General features: G+C 36.7%; 1 protein-coding gene across 5 annotated transcripts in view; it reads right to left on the bottom strand.

Annotated features, from left to right (window-relative positions):
• Window positions 1–22,674, bottom strand: part of LSM14A (LSM14A mRNA processing body assembly factor) — a 55,671-nt gene that overhangs the window by 2,928 nt on the left and 30,069 nt on the right. For 3 of the 5 annotated variants that reach the window (XM_035706481.2, XM_025425186.3, XM_025425185.3), the window contains exons 3-9: window positions 21,993–22,122; window positions 15,193–15,315; window positions 8,990–9,166; window positions 8,641–8,706; window positions 5,642–5,824; window positions 5,369–5,540; window positions 4,160–4,391 (exon numbers count right to left, since the gene is read on the bottom strand). In XM_035706481.2, coding sequence (XP_035562374.1) covers window positions 4,160–4,391; window positions 5,369–5,540; window positions 5,642–5,824; window positions 8,641–8,706; window positions 8,990–9,166; window positions 15,193–15,315; window positions 21,993–22,122 — 1,083 coding nt within the window. The remainder of the gene's footprint in view (window positions 1–4,159; window positions 4,392–5,368; window positions 5,541–5,641; window positions 5,825–8,640; window positions 8,707–8,989; window positions 9,167–15,192; window positions 15,316–21,992; window positions 22,123–22,674) is intronic. The other 2 variants (XM_035706493.2, XM_025425188.3) reach the window with 1 other exon arrangement.

The following is a 22,674-nucleotide window of genomic DNA, read 5'->3' on the forward strand; positions in this document are numbered from 1 at the left end:
AAAAAAAAAAGAGAGAGGGAGAGAAGGGACGGGGAGAGGCAAAGAGAGAAATAGAAAGAGAGGAGGAAATAAAAGGGGGAAAGGGAGAGAGAGTACCATGCTGAGTCATTTTGGTTATCTCTTTGTCTCTGGACCCTATCTGAAGAAATAGACTCAAATGGAAGGTAATTTGTCTCACTTCCCATGGTAGCTTCCTTAACAGCAGCATATAAAAAGTATAGTCAGCAGCTGACTATACTTTTATTACACCCAACCTGATCTCCTTGTCCCCCATCTCCACAAAACACCCCAGCACTAAGCTCAGCACAAGTTTATGTTTCTAACATTATTCTTAAGGAAAACTGGGCAATGAGAGTTAAGTTTTTGGCTTTACTAGCTTGTACTCAGATCAAGAGAGTTAACCTCTCTGGGTCCTTGGTTTCCTACTATCTGTTGGGGGTACAGTGAGAGAGAGCTTATAGTTTGGCTGGTATTTTTAAGAAGTTCTTAAAATCTACAATCCTACTGCCTGTGTTTCCATTAAACAACCAGACTTGCCCATGCTCACCTCAAAATTAATGATTTATGACAACAGAGCACAAACAAGAAAGTCAACTCATTATATGAAGGCTGCTGGAAATGCCATTGACCTCCATTTCTGAGAAGTATTAGATGTAGTTTTAGAAAGGAATTTAATCCTTGAAGGTAAATTTCCTTCATGTAATAGTGATCCCTCACTATCTCTGCTTTTAAAGGTGCCAGGTGATATGATTTAGATGCTGTCGACTGCGGAAATGGCAAGGGCTCTAGTGGCAGACATAAGGGTCATTTAACATTGGAATGCACAATCAAGGACTAGCCATACCAATGGACCTTCTACCTTACTGAAGGCTGAATTACTGTATTCCTAATCAACATGGTGGGCACTCACGTTAACCCATTATGGTTCCATGTCCACTGATGAAAATGAAAGTAAAATACACGTTCACTAATGCCAAGAGGCTCATATCTAGCTGGAAACGCAGAACAAAACACATGAAATAAGGAACATTGAATGTATTCAAAATGTGTGCCAATACCTAGGAGTCAGAAAAGGAAGAAATTAGTGCCAGAAGGAAGAAAAGTTCCCAAGGACAGAGCAAACTTTGGACAAGACTGTGAAGGGTGGAGGGTGTAAAAGGGAACCCCTTGACTTTTAGATATGTCTACCTCCCCACTGAACTAAAACACCAAGAAGACTGGGACTGCATCTGTTTTGCTTACCACTACTATCCAGCACAGTGCATGCTGAATATGAAGAACTCAATAGGTTTCAATTAATAAATGCATGTACCATGCACACAGCAGTTATTCAAAGGTTTATTGATGTCTGTTCAGATAATGAAAAATAACAGTCCAATCTGAGAGACGACATGGCAGCTGTTTTTTCAAATTATCTGCAAATTATCACGAAGAGGAGTATTTATATTCTGTGCACTTATAAGGGTAGAGTTAAACTAAGAGTGAAGATACAGGGGAAAAGTTCTTCACTCGCATTGTGAAATCCTACTAATTAGACCATCCCTGGGGTGGGATGGATGCTCTTAGGAAAAGTAAGCTGCCAGTGCCATTAAGGGATACTTCAGGACTCACGGCTTGGCCAGGAGCTCAGACCTCTCAGATGCTTTACAACTTGAGATTTTAGTGATCTTTAAAATATTGATAAAAGTATAACTCTTTCCAAAAATGTAAAAACTGAGGGCCTGAAAGGTTTAACGATTCAACTGTTGTCATACTAGCAACAATCACTAGAATTCTCATCAGGATTCAAGTTTAATTTAAATGTACTTTTTCTCAAAAAAAAAAAAAAAATGTACTTTTGTACTTTTTCTCAAGCCCAGTGGACTCAATGTGGTCTTCAACAAGGAGTTGTCATAGGCTCTTCAACAGGTAGCTGACATGCCTCAAGTGAGGTAAAGAGAGGGAACGTCTGCAGACCAGTCAGTGGGTTATTATGGTAGTGGGCAGGGACACTGCATGGGAACAAATGTGGTAATGTGGAAAAGGGCTACTGCCAAATTGTTAAGCGAGTGCAGATGCTGGGGTGGTGCCACGGGAGGCAAGAAGATGGTGAAGTCATTTTGAGGAAGGTCAAGTTTAAATTGATCAAAGAACATAAAGCATATAAAGACAGAGAAAAGCACACAAGGTCCAAGCTGAAAAACTGATTAAAAGCTATGAATCAACAAGCTCAGGGGAGGAGGAAAGAAAGGGAAGGAGAGAGAAGGGGGGAGAAGGAAGAAGGGGAAGAAGAGTGTGCAAATATGAGCATGAACGCTTCTAAGGAGCAAATTGAATGTTCTAGGCAGAAGGAATGGGTGAAAAGGTCCTGATAGAAGAATAAGCTTGGCATTGAACAAGACCAAGAAGGTGGTCCACATATCTGCAGCAGAGTGAATAAAGAAAAGGGGAGTCCAAATGGCAAAAAGGACAAGAGCCAGTACAAGACTTCTGACCTGGAGAAGCAGCTCATGATGTATTTAAACAGGCTCTGCTGAGGAACATGTGTTATTATTATTTTTATATTATTTTTAAAGATAAAAAAGAAAAAAAAAAGATAAAAAAGATTTTATTTTTAAGTAATCCCTACACCTAATATAGGGCTCAAAGTCACAATCCCAAGATCATGCTCTACCAACTGAGCCAGCCAGGCGCCCTGGAACATGTATTATTTTTAAAAATAAAAACAAAACAAAAACACTCCAAATAATATTTTTACAAAACTAGGAAGAAAGACTCCAAGGTGGGTGGGTGGTTAGCAGTGTCAAATACTTCAGAGGGGTTAAGGACAAATATTTGTGAAAAGGCTACTGAATTCTATAAGCAAAAGGCCACTGGGAAGAGCAGTAGTAGGTATAGGACATAGTGACAAGCAAATGGCATTCTGTAACTCCTAGGACATAGTCTCTCGGCTAAAATAACAATTCTGCAAGTTACAAATTCTGCAGCTGCACCAGGCCACCATGGCTGGATAGCTTAATGACTTGACGCTAATTTTCAGTAGTCTTGGCTAGATGATACAGAATCAGAGCTGTCAAAATTAACAGACCAGATGCCAAAGCCACTAAAATTAATCCTTCCAGAGGGATCTCAACAATGGCCAGTTTCAAATAATGGACAGTGAATTTCTGCCAGCAGGTCTTTTTATTTCCAGCTTCCCTTTGCAATTCCTAGTAGATCTGTTTATAAGGGGATTTTGATCCTTTCTGTGATTATATAACCTTCTTCTACTGATCCTAAAAATCAATAAACTAGGAGAGTGAAAGTGACACTGACTTCATTTACAGACTCTCTTCAATAAATTATACATATAAACATACTATACAGAGTTACACAGTTTTCTAGCAGCAGTTCTAAAATGCCAATATATCACAATATTTTTAAGACCAAGGTAAATAAGAAAACCATAGAAAATGCAGCTGAATTTTCAGGAACAAACTTACTAGGCTCAAGACCTCACAGCTTCACTTATGAGCTGACTGTGGACAAGGTATTTAGTATCTCTATTCCTTCATCTGTAAAGTGGTGATAATCTGATCACTTGATAGTGATAAGATAACTCTGATATCTTAGAGTTTATGTGAAATTTAAGTGAGGTAATATGTGAAAAACATTTAGAACAATGCCTACTACATGCAAAATACTGTATCAATGTTGGCTGCTTTGGAGGCTTTCTATTCTGCAGTATGTCTTTTCTAGACTCTTTTGGTGTTGAAGCACACTTTGCAATATGAAATAAAGGTAATGTGATATAGTTTTTTTTGGTAAAATTTCTTCAGTAATCCCCCATGCCTCCAAAAGAGAAACAAAACAAAACAAAACAAAACACCCAAGTCAATCTCTAATACATTTTTTGGGGGAAATTTTTACTAGTCTGTGACATCTAAAACCATGGCTCTATAATAAAGACCCCTCCCATCCCAATCTCATTTCTATCCCTTACTTCCTCCAGTTGAAAAAAAAAAAACAGTTAAAAACTTTGGACTCACTAGACAAGAAGTTACTGTTCCTTAAAATGATATAAACAACCTCATCCCCCACTAAACAAATTGAAAGTTATACAAATATCCTAAAAATATTCATTCAAAATAAATAAAATTTCATAAAACTACATGCCCATCCCAAAGCATAAAATACTTACCCTGTATTCAAAATCTGCAAACTCCCTGCCCCCACGACCTCCTCTGAATCCACCACGAAATCCTCGAGGGGTAGTGAAAGTACCACCTCTGCCACCACCACGCCCTCGGCCACCACGGAAACCAAGACCTCCTCTGCCTCTGTACCCTCCACGACCACGGTTTGGACGAAGTGGGATTCCAAATGTTTCAGCATTTAATCTTCTTTCTTCAGCCCAGGTTGGTCTCCGTTCTCTGTTAGAAGAACAAATAATCTCTAGTGTATGACATTTTAAGAATGTTTTCCAGCAAAACTTTGTGGCACTAATTCCCAAATTAAGGATAAAGTAATTCCTAAAGATGAAATAAAAATAAGTACCTTATCTAAGTCATCACAAACTGTCCATGGCAATACGCTCCCATAATAATTGTTAAACTTCATGTGAAAATACGACCAGTATTAATTTCTTTCAAATATAGCTGATGAAACAAAATTCGTAACAACCCTCAATATAACAGGAATTCAAATATAATAGGATTGGCAATTGACTCTACTTTTCTCTCAGCCCCAATATGAGAGGACAAAGCCAAGAGAGGGAATTCTTGTCTCAGGAAGCTGGGAGCAGGAGAGTAAGTCCCCGAGTCTCTAGTACTCCTGGCTCAATCCATGGACCTTCGGTCAGATGTAGGTGTTTAAATTGCCACTGGTGCTGTCCTACAGCCAATTGCAGGACTCAGATCAGTATCACCCATTCAAGTTTATGCTGAAGTAGACAACTGCCACCAGGTGGCACCAAACTACCGTTAGGAGAAGAAAAATCTGGAATGGGTAGCAGAAACTGAACTGCTAAACTGGATCCTTTAACTTGACAATTTTCTGGGCCCACCTTTGCTGCCATACAGCCAAGTTTTACTCTATCAGCAAACTTCAAAGTAACATTAGCACTTTTGGCCATGGCTTCATTTCAACTACACTGTAGGGGAGTAAAGTAAAAGGTCTCACATGTTAGAGGAATGTTTTGTTTAATTTCAAATGTGAATGCATCCCTAAACAAAAGTATATGGTTATTTCTTCTTCACAAAGAGTAGTATCATTGAAAATTTTAGTACGGATTATTCTTTTAGCAAAATAACATATTAAAAAAAATTAGTCATTAGATTATATTTAAGTATTCATTAAACTTTGTGAATTTATAAGAAATTACTTCATAAGAGCAGCTTAAAGACTGTACCTATTATCATCACAAGAAATATTATCAAAGAAGGATTTGGTTTTGTCATAATAGCAATTAGGGCCAAGAGGATCTTCTTCATCTGCATTTCCTTCACTGTTCTGGGTATCAACTCCTGAGTCTCCTTTATCTTCACCATTTACAGGCTTCTCCTGCTTCTCAAGTTTATCTTCTAATAAAAAAGAAGCACATACCATAAAGTCAAGATTTATATTAAACATCCACAATTCACAAGTCAAATAACATTTTCTGAACAGAAAAGTGAAAACTCACCTTTCAATTTCAGTTTATTATGAAACTCTCTGTCTATTTCTTCCTTGTTAAATTGTGCGTTTGCACTTTCAAAGTCAAAGTCTTTCTCAAATTTCATTGGACCATCTCGTCGAATACCAAATCGTCCCCTGCCACCTCGATGACCCCCACGCCCTCTCCTTGGAGCTGAAGGAGCACCTGGAACTATATCAATAAAGAGAGAATAAGCTGATTTAAGACGGAAGCTATTACTGTGGTCTTTAAAAAAACGGTCAACAACAAAAATGCTTAGAAGTCTCTATACACATTACTATCTTTGTAGTGTTTATATAGAAAAGATGAATTGGGGACACCTGGGTGGCTTAGCGGGGTGAACATCTGCCTTTGGCTCAGGACGTAATCCCAGAGTCCCGGGATCAAGTTCCACATCGGGCTCCCTGCATGGAGCCTGCTTCTTCCTCTGCCTATGTCTCTGCCTCTCTCATTCTGTGTCTCTCATGAACGAATAAATAAAATCTTAAAAAAAAAAAGATGAAGTGGGGTACCTGGGTGGCTCAATTGGTTAAGTGTCCTACTCTTGGATTTGGCTCAGGTCATGATCTTGTGGGTTATGAGATCAAGCCCCACATCAGGCTCCATGCTCTACAGGGAGTCTGCTTTAAGATCTTCTCCCTCTGCCCCTCCCCCACACTTTCTCTAAAAATAAACAAATCTCTAAAAATTATTAAAAATAAAAAAATTAAATTTCACTAATACTTAATACATAAAGGACTGAGTGCGCATGAAATTTATATTTATGGGGTCCACACTCATACATGTTATTCAGCGTGCACAACCAAAACCAAACTATTTCGGAGACTTCTGTAGTAAATTATTGTCATACTCCTTGAGGGAAGGGCTCTGTTCTGCTTATAGTTCTAATTCCTACAAAGTGTCAAACACATAGTGGGTTCTCAAAATTTAGGAAATCTTCTTTGAAAGGCTCACAGTAACTAAGATTTATAATAAGAAAATAAACAAATACTACTAATAAGCACACATTATCACAGATAACACAAAAGCACTGCCAGGTCTCAACCACTCCAACCACTTCCTCTTTCACCTTTCTTGTCACCCTCTACATGGCTTCATATTATTCAAGTTTTCCTGTATCTATCCTTTCTCTACTATGCTAACAAAATTTATATGAAGTACGATAATGGAATACCAAGATAGCATATATTACAGTGAAAACTCAAGAACCTAAATACCCAACACAAGAGGAAGAGTTAAGAAAAAAATAAAAGAGGAATATGGAACAGTAGTTAATGTGAGTTAACAGAAACAGAGCACAAAGGAATATGAATTCAATGATTATAATTATGTGAAAATAGTGACAAAGATCAGAAAGTGACTACACAGCAACAGACAGGTTGTGTTCAGTGTTCACTGAAGTTTGGCAAAATGCCCACATTTGAGAAAACAAACTACAAAAAACCACAGCAGCATATCCAGACACTTAAATCTAGATAAGCAGGATGTTTAAAATATTCAAGTTCATTATTAAAAACATGTTGGCCACAAGCTAAGGAAGTAAATATAGCATAATCTGTTTTCTAAAAAAAGTTCAAGTACAGTCTATGTTTGTAAAATCATAAGAAAAAAGGTCGGAAAGAATAGTCTCTGTTCTGTTAATGAACTTTAGGAGATGAATTTTGAAGGGCACTTAAAGGTACTTTTATTTATTACTTTATATGATTTTTAAATGATGGTAGTATGGCAATTATCTTATTTTGAGAAGTTCTTTCTTTCCCAAAACAAAAAAAAGTGAAATACAGTAAATCAAACCAAACCCTTTGTATTCATGGCACACAGCACGTACAAAAACACATAGAGCAACATGCAGGAAAAATTCAGTATACATTTTTCTGAAATTAAAGATCACTTTCTAATTATTATCTAAATAAGGTGATTATGCTTTACCTTTATTTTTTACTTGGACATCCAAAATTATAATTTTTCCTGATTTATTTGAAAGTATTAATAAAATAAATGAATCGGGATAAATGTTATTACAAAACAAAGTGTACAATCTTATTAACTCAATAATCATAAAAGGCAGTTAAAAGTTCTTGAACAACTATTGAAAAAAACCCAAAAAACTCAGGGCTTAAATCATTATAATGGGAAAACCTCAAACCTTCAAGGTACTGATAATTCCCCTCCTAAAAGTATAGAAAACAATGAAAACAATTTTATAATGCTAACTTGAAACTGACATAAAAACATAAAATACAAATGACAGTACTAAAGAGGAAACCACGTGACAATGTAACTCTAAGTGCATAAATCTTGCTGGCAGATAAATTCAATATACTGAAAGACAACTGTCTACCATCAACTACAGTTTATTCCAGCAATGTAATGGTGATTAAAAAAACAATACCTTTTAAGACATTTAGACACAAAAAATTTGAAAAAATAGAATATAGTGGTCCTATATGCCCATAATCTAGCTTCCCCTCAAACGGTAATATCTTCCTTAACAACATTACCAAAACCAGGAAATTGACATTGGCACACCATAATTACACTATAAACCTAATTCTGATTTCAACAGGTTTTGCAGATACTCATTTTCTGGTGTCTCTTTATATGTAGTTATATAACATTTTGCTACATGTATACATCTATATAATGACTATCATAACCAAGATAAAGAAATGTTCTGTTACCACAATGAAAGTCCCTAGTCACCAACACCAGGCTTTCACTTATTTTTTTTAAAAGATTTATTTATTTGAGAGAGGGGGAGAGAAGATCTTAAGCAGACTCCCTGCTGAGCATGAAGCCTGTCATGGGGCTCCATCTCACAACACATGAGATCATGACCTGAGCCAAAATCAAGAGTTGGTCAGTCGTTCAACCCACTGAGCCACTCAGGCACTCTACAGGCTTTAATTTTTTAATAGCAATTATGCATCAAATGTTCTTTCTAATTGGGAAGTGCAGAATATGGCTTTCAGATTCAAATAACTTACCTATTTGTCTCTTGCTATCATTTCTGAGTTGCTCATTTTCTGGTCTTGAAACTTTGTGTACTTCAGCTATGAAAGATATACAAAGTCACAGATGAGCTCAGGACACAAAATCAAAAACTTCTGTGAAGTTCAAAATGGGAAGAACAAAGAAACCCAAAACAAAAACAACAAGTCTATACCCCCACCACCATCACACTTTGAGTCAAGTGTGAAAGACTGAACATTTTATCAAGTTCAGTTTAAAACCTTCTAGGATCATTCATATACAATATATCTTTTTAATGAAAAATAAGGTGAATGGAAAATGTTGATCAGTCAATTAATGAATAATAAACAGCTAAAGTTCTACCTCGCCTGTGCTCTTGATTCTCTATTGCTTTTTGGCTGGTAGATGGTAAAGGCCTGGTTGATACAGGGCTCCTTCTCCCAACAGGTGCTGGAGCAGGTAAGTGGGCCGAGGCGGTCTGTACTGCTTGTTCCATGGTTGGGCTTTTTCTCAAAGGGTCTAACTGAGGGCTTGAACGACCTAAAACGTAACCAAAAGATAAGAAACTACCCTATCCTCTGGGGATTTCAAAATAATCTAGACCCTCAAAAAAATGCCTACAGTTTTATTTCTAATTTATATCTTTAGCACAAATCTGAATTTATCTATTTATTAGATCAGAGTTTAAAACTGGTTATCTTTAGTGGGCTAGGTCACTAGGCTAGTAAAGAAACATTTAAAACAAAACAAAACAAAACCAAAATCCCCAACAACCAACCAATTAACCAATGGAACTTTATTTGTATTTCTACCTGGTGGAATAAGATTTTAGTAAGTTTTTCAAAAACTGCTGCCTGGGCAATACTTCTCAGGAATATTATCAAAGATCATGATGTATGCAAGTAGGATGCAGGCTTTCCCCAATAATGACAAACACAAGATTATATTGATGCTTTGGCCATTATTTCCAGAGGCTATAACCTAAAATTGTTAGTACTTTCCGAAGAAATGTCTAAAGTGGTACTTTTATATCTGTAGGTATTATCTCCATTACATTATAAAGCAAGTAAAGAACTAGAAAGTTAGACAGGTGAAGTCCTTCAATACCTTAGGGGCTTGGGCAATTATACAACAATACTCAAAGGCCAGCAACAAATACACCCTTCAGATTATTACACAGTAGCTATATTCATTTCTGGCCATTTGGAAGATCTTTTGGAAGCCTTTGCTTAATATGAGTTGTGTACTTACAAACTCCCATTTTTCCTTTTATGAGGTCAGAGTGTGGTCACAGTATGAACAGAAGAATGTAACATCAGATGCTCCCATCATGTTTTGTCTCTATAATGTTTGCTGCAAATCTCTGGTGAAGGTGCTTTCATATCCTATGATATTGCACCATAATATGTTCTGCTTAAGAAAATTCTGCTCATTTCATGTAAAAAAAAATTCCAAGTATGCTGTAAATGTTACTACCCAACTGTGCATATGTGCACAGGCTCCAACCACTGGTGAATTGGTGAGTGTTGACAATGCATTGGTTTCCATGTACCAGATGCTTTAGGGACTGTTTATTAGTAATTTTCCCAAGTTTATGGTTCTTGAAAGCTTGTAAATTACAAATGTGTATCACTATTTCCAGCCATTAATGCCAAAGCTTACTCTACCATTAACAGAAACAATGCAATATTCCATTGATCATAATGGGAATCATGGTGGTTTGTAGAAGTTCTAGGCCTATGAGAAAATATTTTGTGATTACTTATCACCTTATACAGGGATTTACTTATAAACAAGTGCTAAGTTTTTTGAAAAGCCTATTATTCAATTTTACAGTATTGATTATTGTAATATAAATAATATTTAAATGATATACTTTTTAAAAAAGGTTTTATTTCTGAGAAAGAGTGAGCGAGAGAGCGCAAGCGAGCGGGAATGCACACCTGCAGGAGCAGGGGGTAGAGGCAGAGGGAGAGGAGAAGCAGACTCCCCAGTGAGCAGGGAGCTGATGTGGGGCTTGATCCCAGGGATCATGAGCTAAGCTGAAAGGAGATGTTTAACCAACTGAACCACCTACGCGCCCCTAAATGACCTTATATAAATTTCTAAAACTTGTCTCATTTAGGCTTTTGAGAAAAGATCCTGTGACCCACAAGTGATGGGCTGATCACTGCAAGCAAGGACTCGTCTGCTGTGCACTTTCAAAACCTCTATGACTAAAGTCTTCTAAGTCATACTGGTAGCTGCGTTATACGCAGGGAAATGCAGGTAACGCAGGACATACCGTTAGGAATAAACCCAGAAGCTGGTTTCAGCATAATAAAAACACAGCCCCTTGACCTATCTGCATATTCTTACCAGTTCAAAGAAAATTCTAGTATTTTAATTCTGTAAAGTTCAGAAGTTTTCATTTATAAAACTTAAATGTAGAGTCCCAGGCTTTTTTGTTCACTGCTTTATATAAATATACCTCTCTCTTATAATATGTACTTGAAAAATTTTACACTTGATCTTAGCCAAAAGGCCAAGAAGCGATTGTACTTGAAAAAATTTTAAATCTATTTAAAATATATTTTAGTCCTAAGTATGAGGGAAAGAATCTAGATCTACTTTTCCCAATTTCAGTATATGTGCTGCTGAAGCGAGCACAGATCTACTTTTTTAAAAAAAGATTTTGATTGATTGAGAGAGAGAGAGAGAGAGAGAGGAGAGAGAGAGGCAGAGACACAGGCAGAGGGAGAAGCAGGCTCCATGCAGGGAGCCCGACACAGGACTCGATCCCAGGTCTCCAGGATCAGGCCCTGGGCTGCAGGCAGCACTAAACCGCTGCGCCACCAGGACTGCCCAGATCTACTTTTCCCAAATGATTAGGGAGTTGTCTGTCCCAACATCACTTACTGGGCAGCCAGCCTTCCTCTACTAATTTAAAAATATCTTTATCATGTATTAATCACTTATTTATATTTGGAACTATTTCTGACTTTATTTATTAGAGCTAGACAGAGGGAGCACAAACAGGAGGAGAGGAAGAAGCAGACTTGACACTGAGCAGGGAGCCTGTTGCAGGGCTCCATCCCAGGACCCTTAACCATCGGAGCCACCACGTGCTGCAATTAGACAAATTTTTAAAATAAAAGTAATGACACAGGGCTTACCTACTTGATAATAAAATACATATAAAATAAAGCAGTGCAGGAATTAAATTTAAAAATCTTATAAAAAAATGTCTGTCTATACGTCCATGTTTTTTTTTTAGGTCTGTGTATCTTTTATTAAGTTCTGCTACAATTCCATTTAGATTTATTAAAAGTATTGTAAATTTTTTTTTTTTTCCAGTGGATGAGCTTTCATTTTATTGGCTCTTGAGTATTGTAAATTTTTTAAAGATTTATTTATTTATTCATGAGAGAGAGAGAGAGAGAGAGAGAGAGAGAGAGAGAGAGAGGGGCAGGGACACAGGAGGAGGGAGAAACAGGCTCCAGGCCAGGAGCCCGATGTGGGACTTGATCCTGGGACTCCAGGATCGCGCCCTGGGCCAAAGGCAGGCGCCAATAAGCTGAGCCACCCAGGGATCCCAAAAGTATTGTAAATTTAATTAATATGAGACACAATGTCTTCCCAATAGTACATCTCTGTATCTAGGAATAAGATCTGTTTCTCTGATTACATGTGACTTCTTTTATGTCCCTCTACTACATTTTGTATTTTCTACAGAGGTCTGCTGAATTTCTTACGTATTTCACATATAATTTCTATTTCTTTATTGTGAACATCTTCTTTATCTCCATTATATGATCAGTGGGTTAGGTTTTAGGACAACTACTGTTTTGTTTTTTTTTTAAGATTTTATTTATTTATTCATGAGAGACACACACACACACACAGAGGCAGAGACACAGGCAGAGGGAGAAGCAGGCTCCATGCAGAGAGCCTGATGTGGGACTCGATCCCAGCTCTCCAGGATCAGGCCCTGGGCTGAAGGCAGCACTAAACTGCTAAGCCACCCGGGCTGCCCCTACTATTGGTTTTTATATGTATAAGTTTATAGTTTACCTCTAATTGTAGTCCTTTAGTTCTAGGTTTTTCAGTGAATTCTTAATTCCAAGTAGAAAAGTTGTAACACTGGCAAATAATATTAATCCCAATATTTATGCTGATTTTTTTTCATGTGTTCTTGATTTAGCTAAAAATTCCTGAAAGAGGGCAGCCCGGGTGGCTCAGCAGTAAGGTTAATGTTCACTACTGATTAAAATAGCTAACATCTGGGATCCCTGGGTGGCACAGCGGTTTGGCGCCTGCCTTTGGCCCAGGGCGCGATCCTGGAGACCCGGGATCGAATCCCACGTCGGGCTCCCAGTGCATGGAGCCTGCTTCTCCCTCTGCCTGTGTCTCTGCCTCTCTCTCTCTGTGTGACTATCATAAATAAATAAAAATTAAAAAAAAAAATAAAATAGCTAACATCTACTAAGTACTATGTTAATGGCACTATGCTAAGGGCACTATATACATATTTAAAATGTGATTCTCATAAGTTATCAATAAAGCCCCATTTTATTTATTCTTATTTTTTAAGATTTCACTTATTTATTTAGAGAGTGCATGCACAAGCAGGGGGGAGAGAGACTCTGAAGCAGACTCTGTGCTCAATGTGGAGCCCACTGCAGGGCTTGATCGCACAAACTTGATATCAAGACCTGAGCTGAAACCAAGAGTCAGCCAGCCGTTCAACCAACTGAGCCACTCAGGGGCCCCTTTATGTTACCTTTTTAAAGATTTTATTTTTAAGTAATCTCTATAACCCAATGTGAGGCACAAATCCACATCCCCAAAATCAAGAGTCATGTGCTCCACTGACTGAGTCAGCCAGACGCCCCTAGGGTCCCATTTTATAGTTTAGAAAACTAAGCCTTGAGAAGATGAAGAATTTTATCTAAGAAAGAATTCGTAAAAGGAAAAAATCCAAAACAGCTACACAGAAATATACACTTCTATTAACCTAGAAAGAAGTCTGAAGAGTAAAAACCAAAAAGTAATTGCTATTTCTGAATAGCAGGACTATGGGTGTTTTTATTTTCTTCCTTATATTTACTATATTTCTTTTTTTTTTTTAAGATTTTATTTATTTATTCATAGACACAGAGAGAGAGAGAGAGAGGCAGAGACACAGGCAGAGGAAGAAGCAGGCTCCATGCAGGGAGCCCGATGTGGGACTCGATCCCGGGTCTCCAGGATCACACCCCAGGCTGCAGACGGCGCCAAACCGCTGCGCCACCGGGGCTGCCCTATTTACTATATTTCTAATTCATCTACAACAAATTTTTAGAATGTTAAAAAATTAAGTTATATAAAATTAATATGAATGACAGTAAAATATCTAAAGTGAAATGCATAGGATTATGTTTAGCATTAGCTTGATTTTACTCTCAAGAGCTTTAAACAATATTGTCCTGTAATTATAGCATCCTTCTGAAATGATTTTATATTGTTTTATTTAAAAGTGAACATCCATATAAGGCAATGAGCCAATAACAACCACTTCAGCTGTAGGTAAAAACAGATACAGAATCTTGGGACCACCAAAGACTACAAAACTGGCTGGTAGAAAAATAGTTAAAAAAAAAAATTAAACAGGGACACCTGGGTGGCTTAGCAGTTGAGCATCTGCCTTTGGCTCAGGTCATGATCCTGGGGTCCTGGGATTGAGTCCCACATCAGGCTCCCCGCAGGGAGCCTGCTTCTCCCTCTGCCTAGGTCTCTGCCTGTTTCTCTCTATATCTCATGAATAAATAAATCTTAAAAATTAAACAGGATCCTTCAAGAGGCTAATTATAATGCACATTGCCAAACTCCAAGAATTCTGATATAGCAGTTGTCAGGATCTACTTTTTTTTTTCAGTTTGGTCGGGTTTTTTAAAAGATTTTATTTATTTATTTGAGAGAGACTGTGTGACAATGAACAGGGGGAGAGGGAGACCAGATTTCCCACTGAGCAGCTGCCAGATGTGGGGCTCAATCCCAGGACTCTGGGATCATGACCTGAGCTGAAGGCAGAAGCTTAACCAACTGAGCCACACAGGTGCCCCAGGATTTACATGTTTAAGAAGCACCCCAGATGATGATTTGGTTGTGGGTAGCCCACACTAAGAACCACTGCTCTAGATTCTGTGAGCATGCTAGGAAAGACCCAACAGCATAAAACAGTTTGGTTTTTTTAAGCTGCCATTCAAGTTATCAAGAATAGTTCATCTTGAGTGGTGATGCTGGTACTAATTAGATATATGTAAGTATTATATACAAGTCATATAATTGCATTACAAAAAAGTGCCAAGCTTAGAGAATGTTCACTGGTTCCCAGTTTTATGATCTCAGAATTGTAAAGAGTCTTAAATAATGCATGTCATTCAATAATATTCTCATTGCAACAGCAATTAGGAGAAAAATCTTAAAAGGACCAAATAGAAAGTATACATGTGATTTGCAAGCTGTAAAAGGTCTTACATTCAGAGAAAGACAAAGACCACTAAAGATGTTATGAATGGAAACATACAAAGGAAAAAAAAGCTTACCTTGAGATAACTGTGTTTTTAGTGATCTTGTATCCTGTGTAAAGGCAGAACCAACTGCACTACTTTGGGATAGGGTACCACTGTTTGATGTTTCTGTTCCAAAGGATGTCAAAGAGCTTCCAGCTTTAAGAGATTTTTTTTAATGACAAAAAAACATGTATTTTTTAATTTAAACTTTTCAATTACATAAAGTAATATACCATTTTAATGATGATAAAAACTGCTGCCATCCCTCCCCTGCAACATGCATGCAAATGAATAATCCTGGAAATTAATGAAAGCGCATAAAAAGTAATTTGACAAATCTTTTAAACTTTATGAAAAAAGCAAACCAATATATATTCCAGCATTCTTGGCTGTAAATTTTTATACAGCAATACTGTCCTTATGGAGCTAAGACAGCAAAGACCCATGTCGGATAGAGAAGTAGCAGAAATGGTACAGTCTACACCAGTATTGTAATTATTTTAATACTGAGTATCTGCACAAACAGCCAAATTGGCAGACATGTCTATGAAGAGCTTGTCCAGCATTTCCAAGGCAAGCCAATGAACTCCAGCTCATTTCAATGCTTCCCTCCAGGATGGTACCGTGGGGCTGCATTCTGCCTAAAGCAACCACAAAAACTTCTGGTAATATGAATAACAAATTCCTACAAAGGGCCCATATTCTTTGCTACATGAGGTTATGTCAATCTCCTCTAAATTTCTACAGTACTTACAGATCATTCATTCACTTTTCATATGCTATGTTCTCTTCTATTTAATCTATGTAGGTTTTCTCCAGAAGGAACTATTTCAGTTTCTCTTCTTCCCCTACCTCTAAATCCAACCTGAAGATGGTAGTCAGAACAATCTCTTGGTGAAATACGGATATGTGATAACCACATTACAGTGCTTAGGATCCTGTGATGGCTTTCCACTGCCCTCAACATAAAAGTTCAGACTACTTACCTCAATTTATAAGGCCCTACCCTTATTTGCTTACCTCTTCTCTCACCACTTTTCTTATTTTCACTGGTCTACTCCATAGCAGTTTACTCATCTGCACTTAAATATTTGAAGACCATGATCATGCCTCTCACCACCTTCTCATTTCCAAGCTAAGCAACTCCAGTTCCTTCAACCATTACTCACCTTCCCACAGTCTTTAACACCACCCCCACCAATTTAATAAATCTTAGTTCTTCATATCCCCTTTAAAACAGGGCATCAGAACCTAGCATAGAATCTCAGACAATGAGAATCAATGGGACTCCCTTGAAGGTGTAATCTAGTTAGGCTAGAGACCTCGCCAGCTCAGGAGAGGCCCAACATAACCTCCCACATTGCCAGAAATGTGGGGACTAATGCTCGCAATCCATCCCATTATCACTAGTTTTTCTGGGCAATGACCAAGACATAAGCCACTCTGATGATATACAGTCTTATCTCCATGCTGCTTTGTTTCTCCACCTCCTCTAACCTCCCACTGCTTGCTCTCTGATTAGCAAACTCTATTTTTATTTCCTCCATCTCTTTTCTGAGTTCCTTACTCTAATTCGCCTGATTTATCTCAAATTATTTTTTTTTTAGGATTTATTTGAGAGAAAAAAAGAACAGAGGGGAGGGGCAAAAGGAGAGGGAGAATTTTAAGCAAATTCCACAATGAGTACGGAGCCTGATGTGAGGCTCAATCTCACAGCCCTGAGATCACAACTTGAGCCAAGAGTGGGATGATTAACTGACTGCACCACCCAGGCACCCCTCAAATTGTTTTTTACATATGGTGTGAGGTAGGAACCAAGGTTAATTTTTTCTAAGTAGATATCGGAACATTATTGGTTAAGGATATTTCCCCCTCTCCATTGAACTGCACTGGCCATCTCTGTTTTAAATCAGTATTTAAGTCTATTTCTGTATGCTCTATTCTTTACTTCCGGTCTATTTGTCTATCCTTATATCAATAATTCACTGTTCTGATTTCTCTAACTTTACAGTAAATCTTGAAACCACAAATAAACCTCAAACTTTCTTCTTCTTTTCAGTAGGTTCCATGCCAAGCATGGAACCCAACACAGGGCTTGAACTAATGACCCTGAAATAAAGGCCTGAGCTGAGATCTAAGAATTGGATGCTTAAACTCTCAAAGCCACCCAGATGCCTCAACTTTCTTCTTCTTCAAGACTATTTTGGCTATTCTAGGTTTTATATTTCCAAATAAATAGTAGAATCAGCATGTCGATCTTTCTTTCTTTTCTTTTCTTTCTTCCTCCTTTCCTTTCCTTTCTTTCTCTTTTCTTTTTCTTTCCTTCCTCCCTCCCTCCCTCCCCCCTTCTTTCTTTCTGAGAGACAAAACAAGGGAGAGGAAGAGCAGGGGTGGGGAGGCAGAGGGAGAGAATCCCAAGCAGGCTCCATTTCCAGCTATGAGTCCAGCATGAGGCATAAACTCATGACCTTGAGATCATGACCTGAGCCAAAATCAAGAGTCAGATGCCCAACTGACTGAGCTACCCAAGTGCCCGTCAATTTCTATTTTAAGATGTCTACTGGGATTCTGATTGGGATTATGTTCACTCTGTAAATCAATTTGGGAAAAATATTAACTTGAAAGTAATAATACTGAATCTTACAACCAATGAGCCTGGATCAACTCTCCATTTATTTAGAACTTTAATTTCTCTCAGCAATATTTTGTGGTTTTCCTTATAGAGCAGTTTTGTCAACTTTAGCACTATTATCATTTTGTGAGGAGTTGACCTCTGTATTTTATGATGTTAGGTAGCATCCCTGGCCTCTACCCTCTACATACTACTAATATCCTTCAGTTGTGATAACCAAAAATGTCTCCACATGTTACCAAATGTCTCCTGCAGGAGAAACAATCCTTCTTTATCTCTGGTAGTACCCCTGATAAAGCTTTAAGTTTTTTTGTCTGATGTTAATTTGTCTAATATAGTTTTATTAGTGTTTGTATGGTATAACATGCTGTTTCTTATTCTTTTCCCTTCTGTCTTTCAGTGTATTTCTTATAAAAAATATATAGTTGGGTCTTGTAATTTTTTTTAATTCAGTTTGATGATCTGCCTTTTACCTGGAATGTTTAATTCCCTTACACTTTACTAAAGTGGATCTTTAACACTCCTCAGTCTGTCAGCCCCAATGTATTAAATGTTTATAAGTTTTATGCTCTATGCTATGTATAAAGTTCATAAGCATGTCTTCTAAATGTTCATCAAACTCAGAGGTTAAAAATTAATCTGTATGAAACACTGGAGACCTAAGACAATCATTGTCTAATATGGTTTGACTATTTAACCAGTTAAAATGTACCCATCTGTCTGTCTATTCAGTCATTAGTTCTCTGTCTTATCCACAAAGTGTATTATGAGACTTAGCATGGTATGGCTGTTTTGCTGTTTCCTTTTGCTGTTTATCCCTTCCTAATGATCCTGTGGGATCATTAATTTTTCCTAAGGATTCATAAATTAAAGTCAATAAAGACCAAATCTTAGCACTTAAGAATCATTTTAGCATCAGCTCAAAACAAAACAAAACAAAACAATGTTTTAATTGTCTGGTGTATCACTCCTTTCAATGTGTAAAAATATCTGATTCCTCACTATCTTGAAAAAAATTATACATATACTCAAACTTTTGGGCTTTTTCCAAACTGATACTGAGAAATAGTGTCTCAGTACAAATTTAATTTATGAATCTTATTATTAACGAAATTTAATCATTTTTCCATGTTTAGGGGACATTTGTATTCCTTTCTTTCTGAAAAAGGCAAAGTTAATTATTAGTTCCTAACACCTGCCTTCTCTTTCTGCTGGGTTGTAGGTTCTTATTTCTGGAAGCCCTATAGATAGTAATCCTTCATATGATATAAGCTGCAAAAAAAAAAAAAAAAAAAAAAAAACCTATAAAAAGACTATAATATATAAACACTAAAATGGAGAAAATTTTTCCCTAAAATAGCAAGTGTTTCCCTGATTTAAACTTCCTTTTTAAGTCAGAATATTAAAGTAAGCTAGAGAAAAGAAAATGTTATTAAGGAAATCATATGGGGACACCTGGGTGGTTGAGTTAGTTAAGTATCCAACTATTGGTTTTAGCCCAGGTTATGATCTCAGGGTCGTGAGACTGAGGCCAGTTTCTGCTCAAGATTCTCTCTTCCTCTCCGCCTTTCTACCTGCTCATGCATGTACTCTTTTTGCTCAAATAAATATCTTAAAAAAAATCATAAGGTAGCAAAAATACATTTCCTAATGTCTTTATTGGGAAAAACCCACACATAAGTGAATCTGCACAGTTCAAACCCATTTGTTCAAGGATTAATTGCGCTAGGGATTGATTAAAGTCTGGCTTAATCTGTGCCAACACAAACCATATCTGGGTTTCTCCTTTTCTAAAAAACACCTACTACCTTAGTCAATGCTCCAATTTTCCTCCTCCTCCTCATTTAACAACTTCTAAATATTATATATAGCTCTCTAGTCACTCCACAAATTATCTTACCAATATGGAAATCAACAAATGAAAAATAATCTTCTACTATAAAAGCTACTCAACTGACACAGAAAATACAAACAAAACCCTCTGCCTAAAGAACAGTTAACTAGCAATTCCCAATAATATTAAAATTAGATAAAAACATTTATAAGAAATAGATACTCTGGTTAGAAGAGCAGGCTCTGAAGAATGGCAGAAACAGTATTTACTATGTAACACTATGTGCTAGACCCTATTGTAATTCTTAAAACCTGTTAAGTCATGCAAACTTCACAGTAATGTATGAAGTAAGTACAGTAATAATCTCAATGTTAGCCAACTATTCAATTTAGTGAAAGGAGTCTCAAAAGGATAATTTACAATGTCCCTCATTTAAACCCTTAGAATAGGATACTAATAGTTACAGCTAACAGGGTAAAAATGGACTTACCTCCTTCCTATATCATCACATTAGGAGATACTTGTTAACTATGGCAATGCCAAACTTTATGACTTGATTAAAATGGTGACCAGACGTCTCCATTATTAAGGCACGATGTTGTCCCCTGTGTAATTAACTAACTGTGGGATTCTTTAAGGCCATTCTAACATTCTGCCCAATACTGTTCACCCAATGATTTTTAGCATCCACTGATAATCCTTGCTAATTCATAAACTAAATATTACAAAAATGGTGATTTTCTATATCTACCCAACCTTCTATTTATTAGCTGGCACTTTTCGGATTAAAAAAAAAGAGCATTGTTGGGGCACCTGGCTGGCTCAGTTGAAAGTGTATGTAACTCTTAATCTTGGGGCCATGAGTTTGAGCCTCACATTGGGTGTAGAGATTACTTAAAAAAAAAAAAAAAGAGCATTGTTTCCCCCGCTTTCAAGGGGCCCATGTTCCCTCTAGTGGGAAATGGTACTTAGAAACCAAGAACTGGGTCTACACATATTCTTTGCTACAGGTATCACTGCTTCTAGGTCCTTTCTATGAAGAGTTAGGAAGTAACCAGTTTTTAAAAAACAAGTTCACATTCATGCTTCCAATTCACATTCAACACCACAGGGTTCTTCCCTACCTCTATATTTCTATCTCCTTTCTCCATGGAAAGAACAGCATTTCCCAATAACATCAATATATTATTAGTCATTTGCCCTATCCTATAACACATACAAAACAGTTTCAAAATTAACACCACCAATACCACTACCAATTACAAACACTTAGCCAATGTTTTTTTTACAGTTCTATTTGTTCTTACAATATATCCCTACCAAGAGTGTAAAAGTTACTTAAATTCTTTTTTTCTGTGTGGTTATACTATCAATTTGATATATATTTAGCACCAGTTGTGTGTATATATCCAATTTAAGGATTTATTTTTTCCCACCCTTTTTGATTTTATGAATAAGTGAAACATTTACATTACTTGAAAAGTCACAACTACATAAAAAGTATATTTATAAAAAGGAATTAATTTTAATAAAACTTGTTAACATACTAATGGGTTTCAAGATATACCTGAAATTGGATTTGTGATTCAGAGAAACAAGGTAAACTGATAAATGGTTATTTCAATTGAACTAAGAAAGATTAAGGATTAGGATTTGAGATTTAAAAAGTTATTCTTTACCATGAAAATTTCAGTAAAGGTGTACTGAAGAGCTAAAATGCACAGCTCTAAAAACAGAACATGGAGCTGATCTGATTATATCTAGCTTTCTCCTTAGAGAGTTAATGTTTCTAAAACATTGTTATAATAAACAAAGCATAATACCCTCAAACATGCTATATGTAATTATCTTTCCACCTAACACCTAATATAAATACTCTTTAAGTGGCATTATTATTCCCCAATAATAACAGCATTACCTCCAATCCCCTTTTTGAAAACCTATCCTGTTGGAAAATAATGCTTATTTTATTATTATTACTTTTAAAAATTAGATTATATTTTTTAGCAATCTCTACAGCCAACATGGGGCTCGAACTCATGATCCTGAGATTAAGAACTGTATGTCTTCCAACTAAGCCAGCCAGGCACCCCGGGGGAAAAAAAAAAAAGCTTCTTTCAAATGGATAATCTTATGTAAATTTAAAATAACATTCAATGATATTTGGCAACTGAATAGATCTAGGCTTAAAAAAACTGTGACTATTTTGAGAGATGACCTTCATGGAACCACTAATTATCAAGGACATTAAATAAAGCCTTTAAAATAATATGTTACAAAAGGAACACCAAATAACATGTCTGTAAATTTGTGGTAAAGACAGGTAAATTTTAAAAAAACAAAGAAAAAGAAAAAAGTACAACATACCAACACCAACAGCACCAAACTGCTGCCCGACTAATGAACTTGGACTGAACTGACTATATGTTGACATCCTGCCAAAAGGTCCATAGGAACCCACTGACTGGAATGAGGAAGTAGATGAGCCTAGTGAAGACTGAAGAAAGACCATGGGTTATTTTTCCAGGCTCTATACAACATGTATATAATAAAAAACCCTACAAATATTTACTTTCTGAAAGAAAACTTTATAATTACTAGATATAAAAGCAATTATAACTTAACAACATGCATTTAATATCAAAGGTTTAACCACCTCTTGATTTCAATATTTGTATATATGGGCCAGTTATACTTGATGTGACTTATAAATGTATTTTTCTACAGTTAAGCAGAGTTAAGAGTTTTATAACATGTTTAGCAAAGAACTGAAAAAAGTTAACTGAATAAGTAGCTTTGTTTGAAAAAACATGGGAAAAATTACATTTGGTTATACTGAGTTTTAGTCTGGTGCTTACAAAAATAAGGTATCCTACCTGTGATTCTGCTCTTATTTCAATCATTTGAGGTGCACTATTAAATTTATAGGAAAGAGATGCAGAAAAAGCTACCCTACACAAGACTATGTACGTATGTATGTATGTATGTACTTACTTACTTATTGATTGATTGATTGATTGATTGCAGGCTCTACATCTAGCATGGAGCC

The sequence above is a fragment of the Canis lupus genome, chromosome 1, assembly GCF_003254725.2.
Source record: "Canis lupus dingo isolate Sandy chromosome 1, ASM325472v2, whole genome shotgun sequence".
Taxonomy (NCBI): domain Eukaryota; kingdom Metazoa; phylum Chordata; class Mammalia; order Carnivora; family Canidae; genus Canis; species Canis lupus.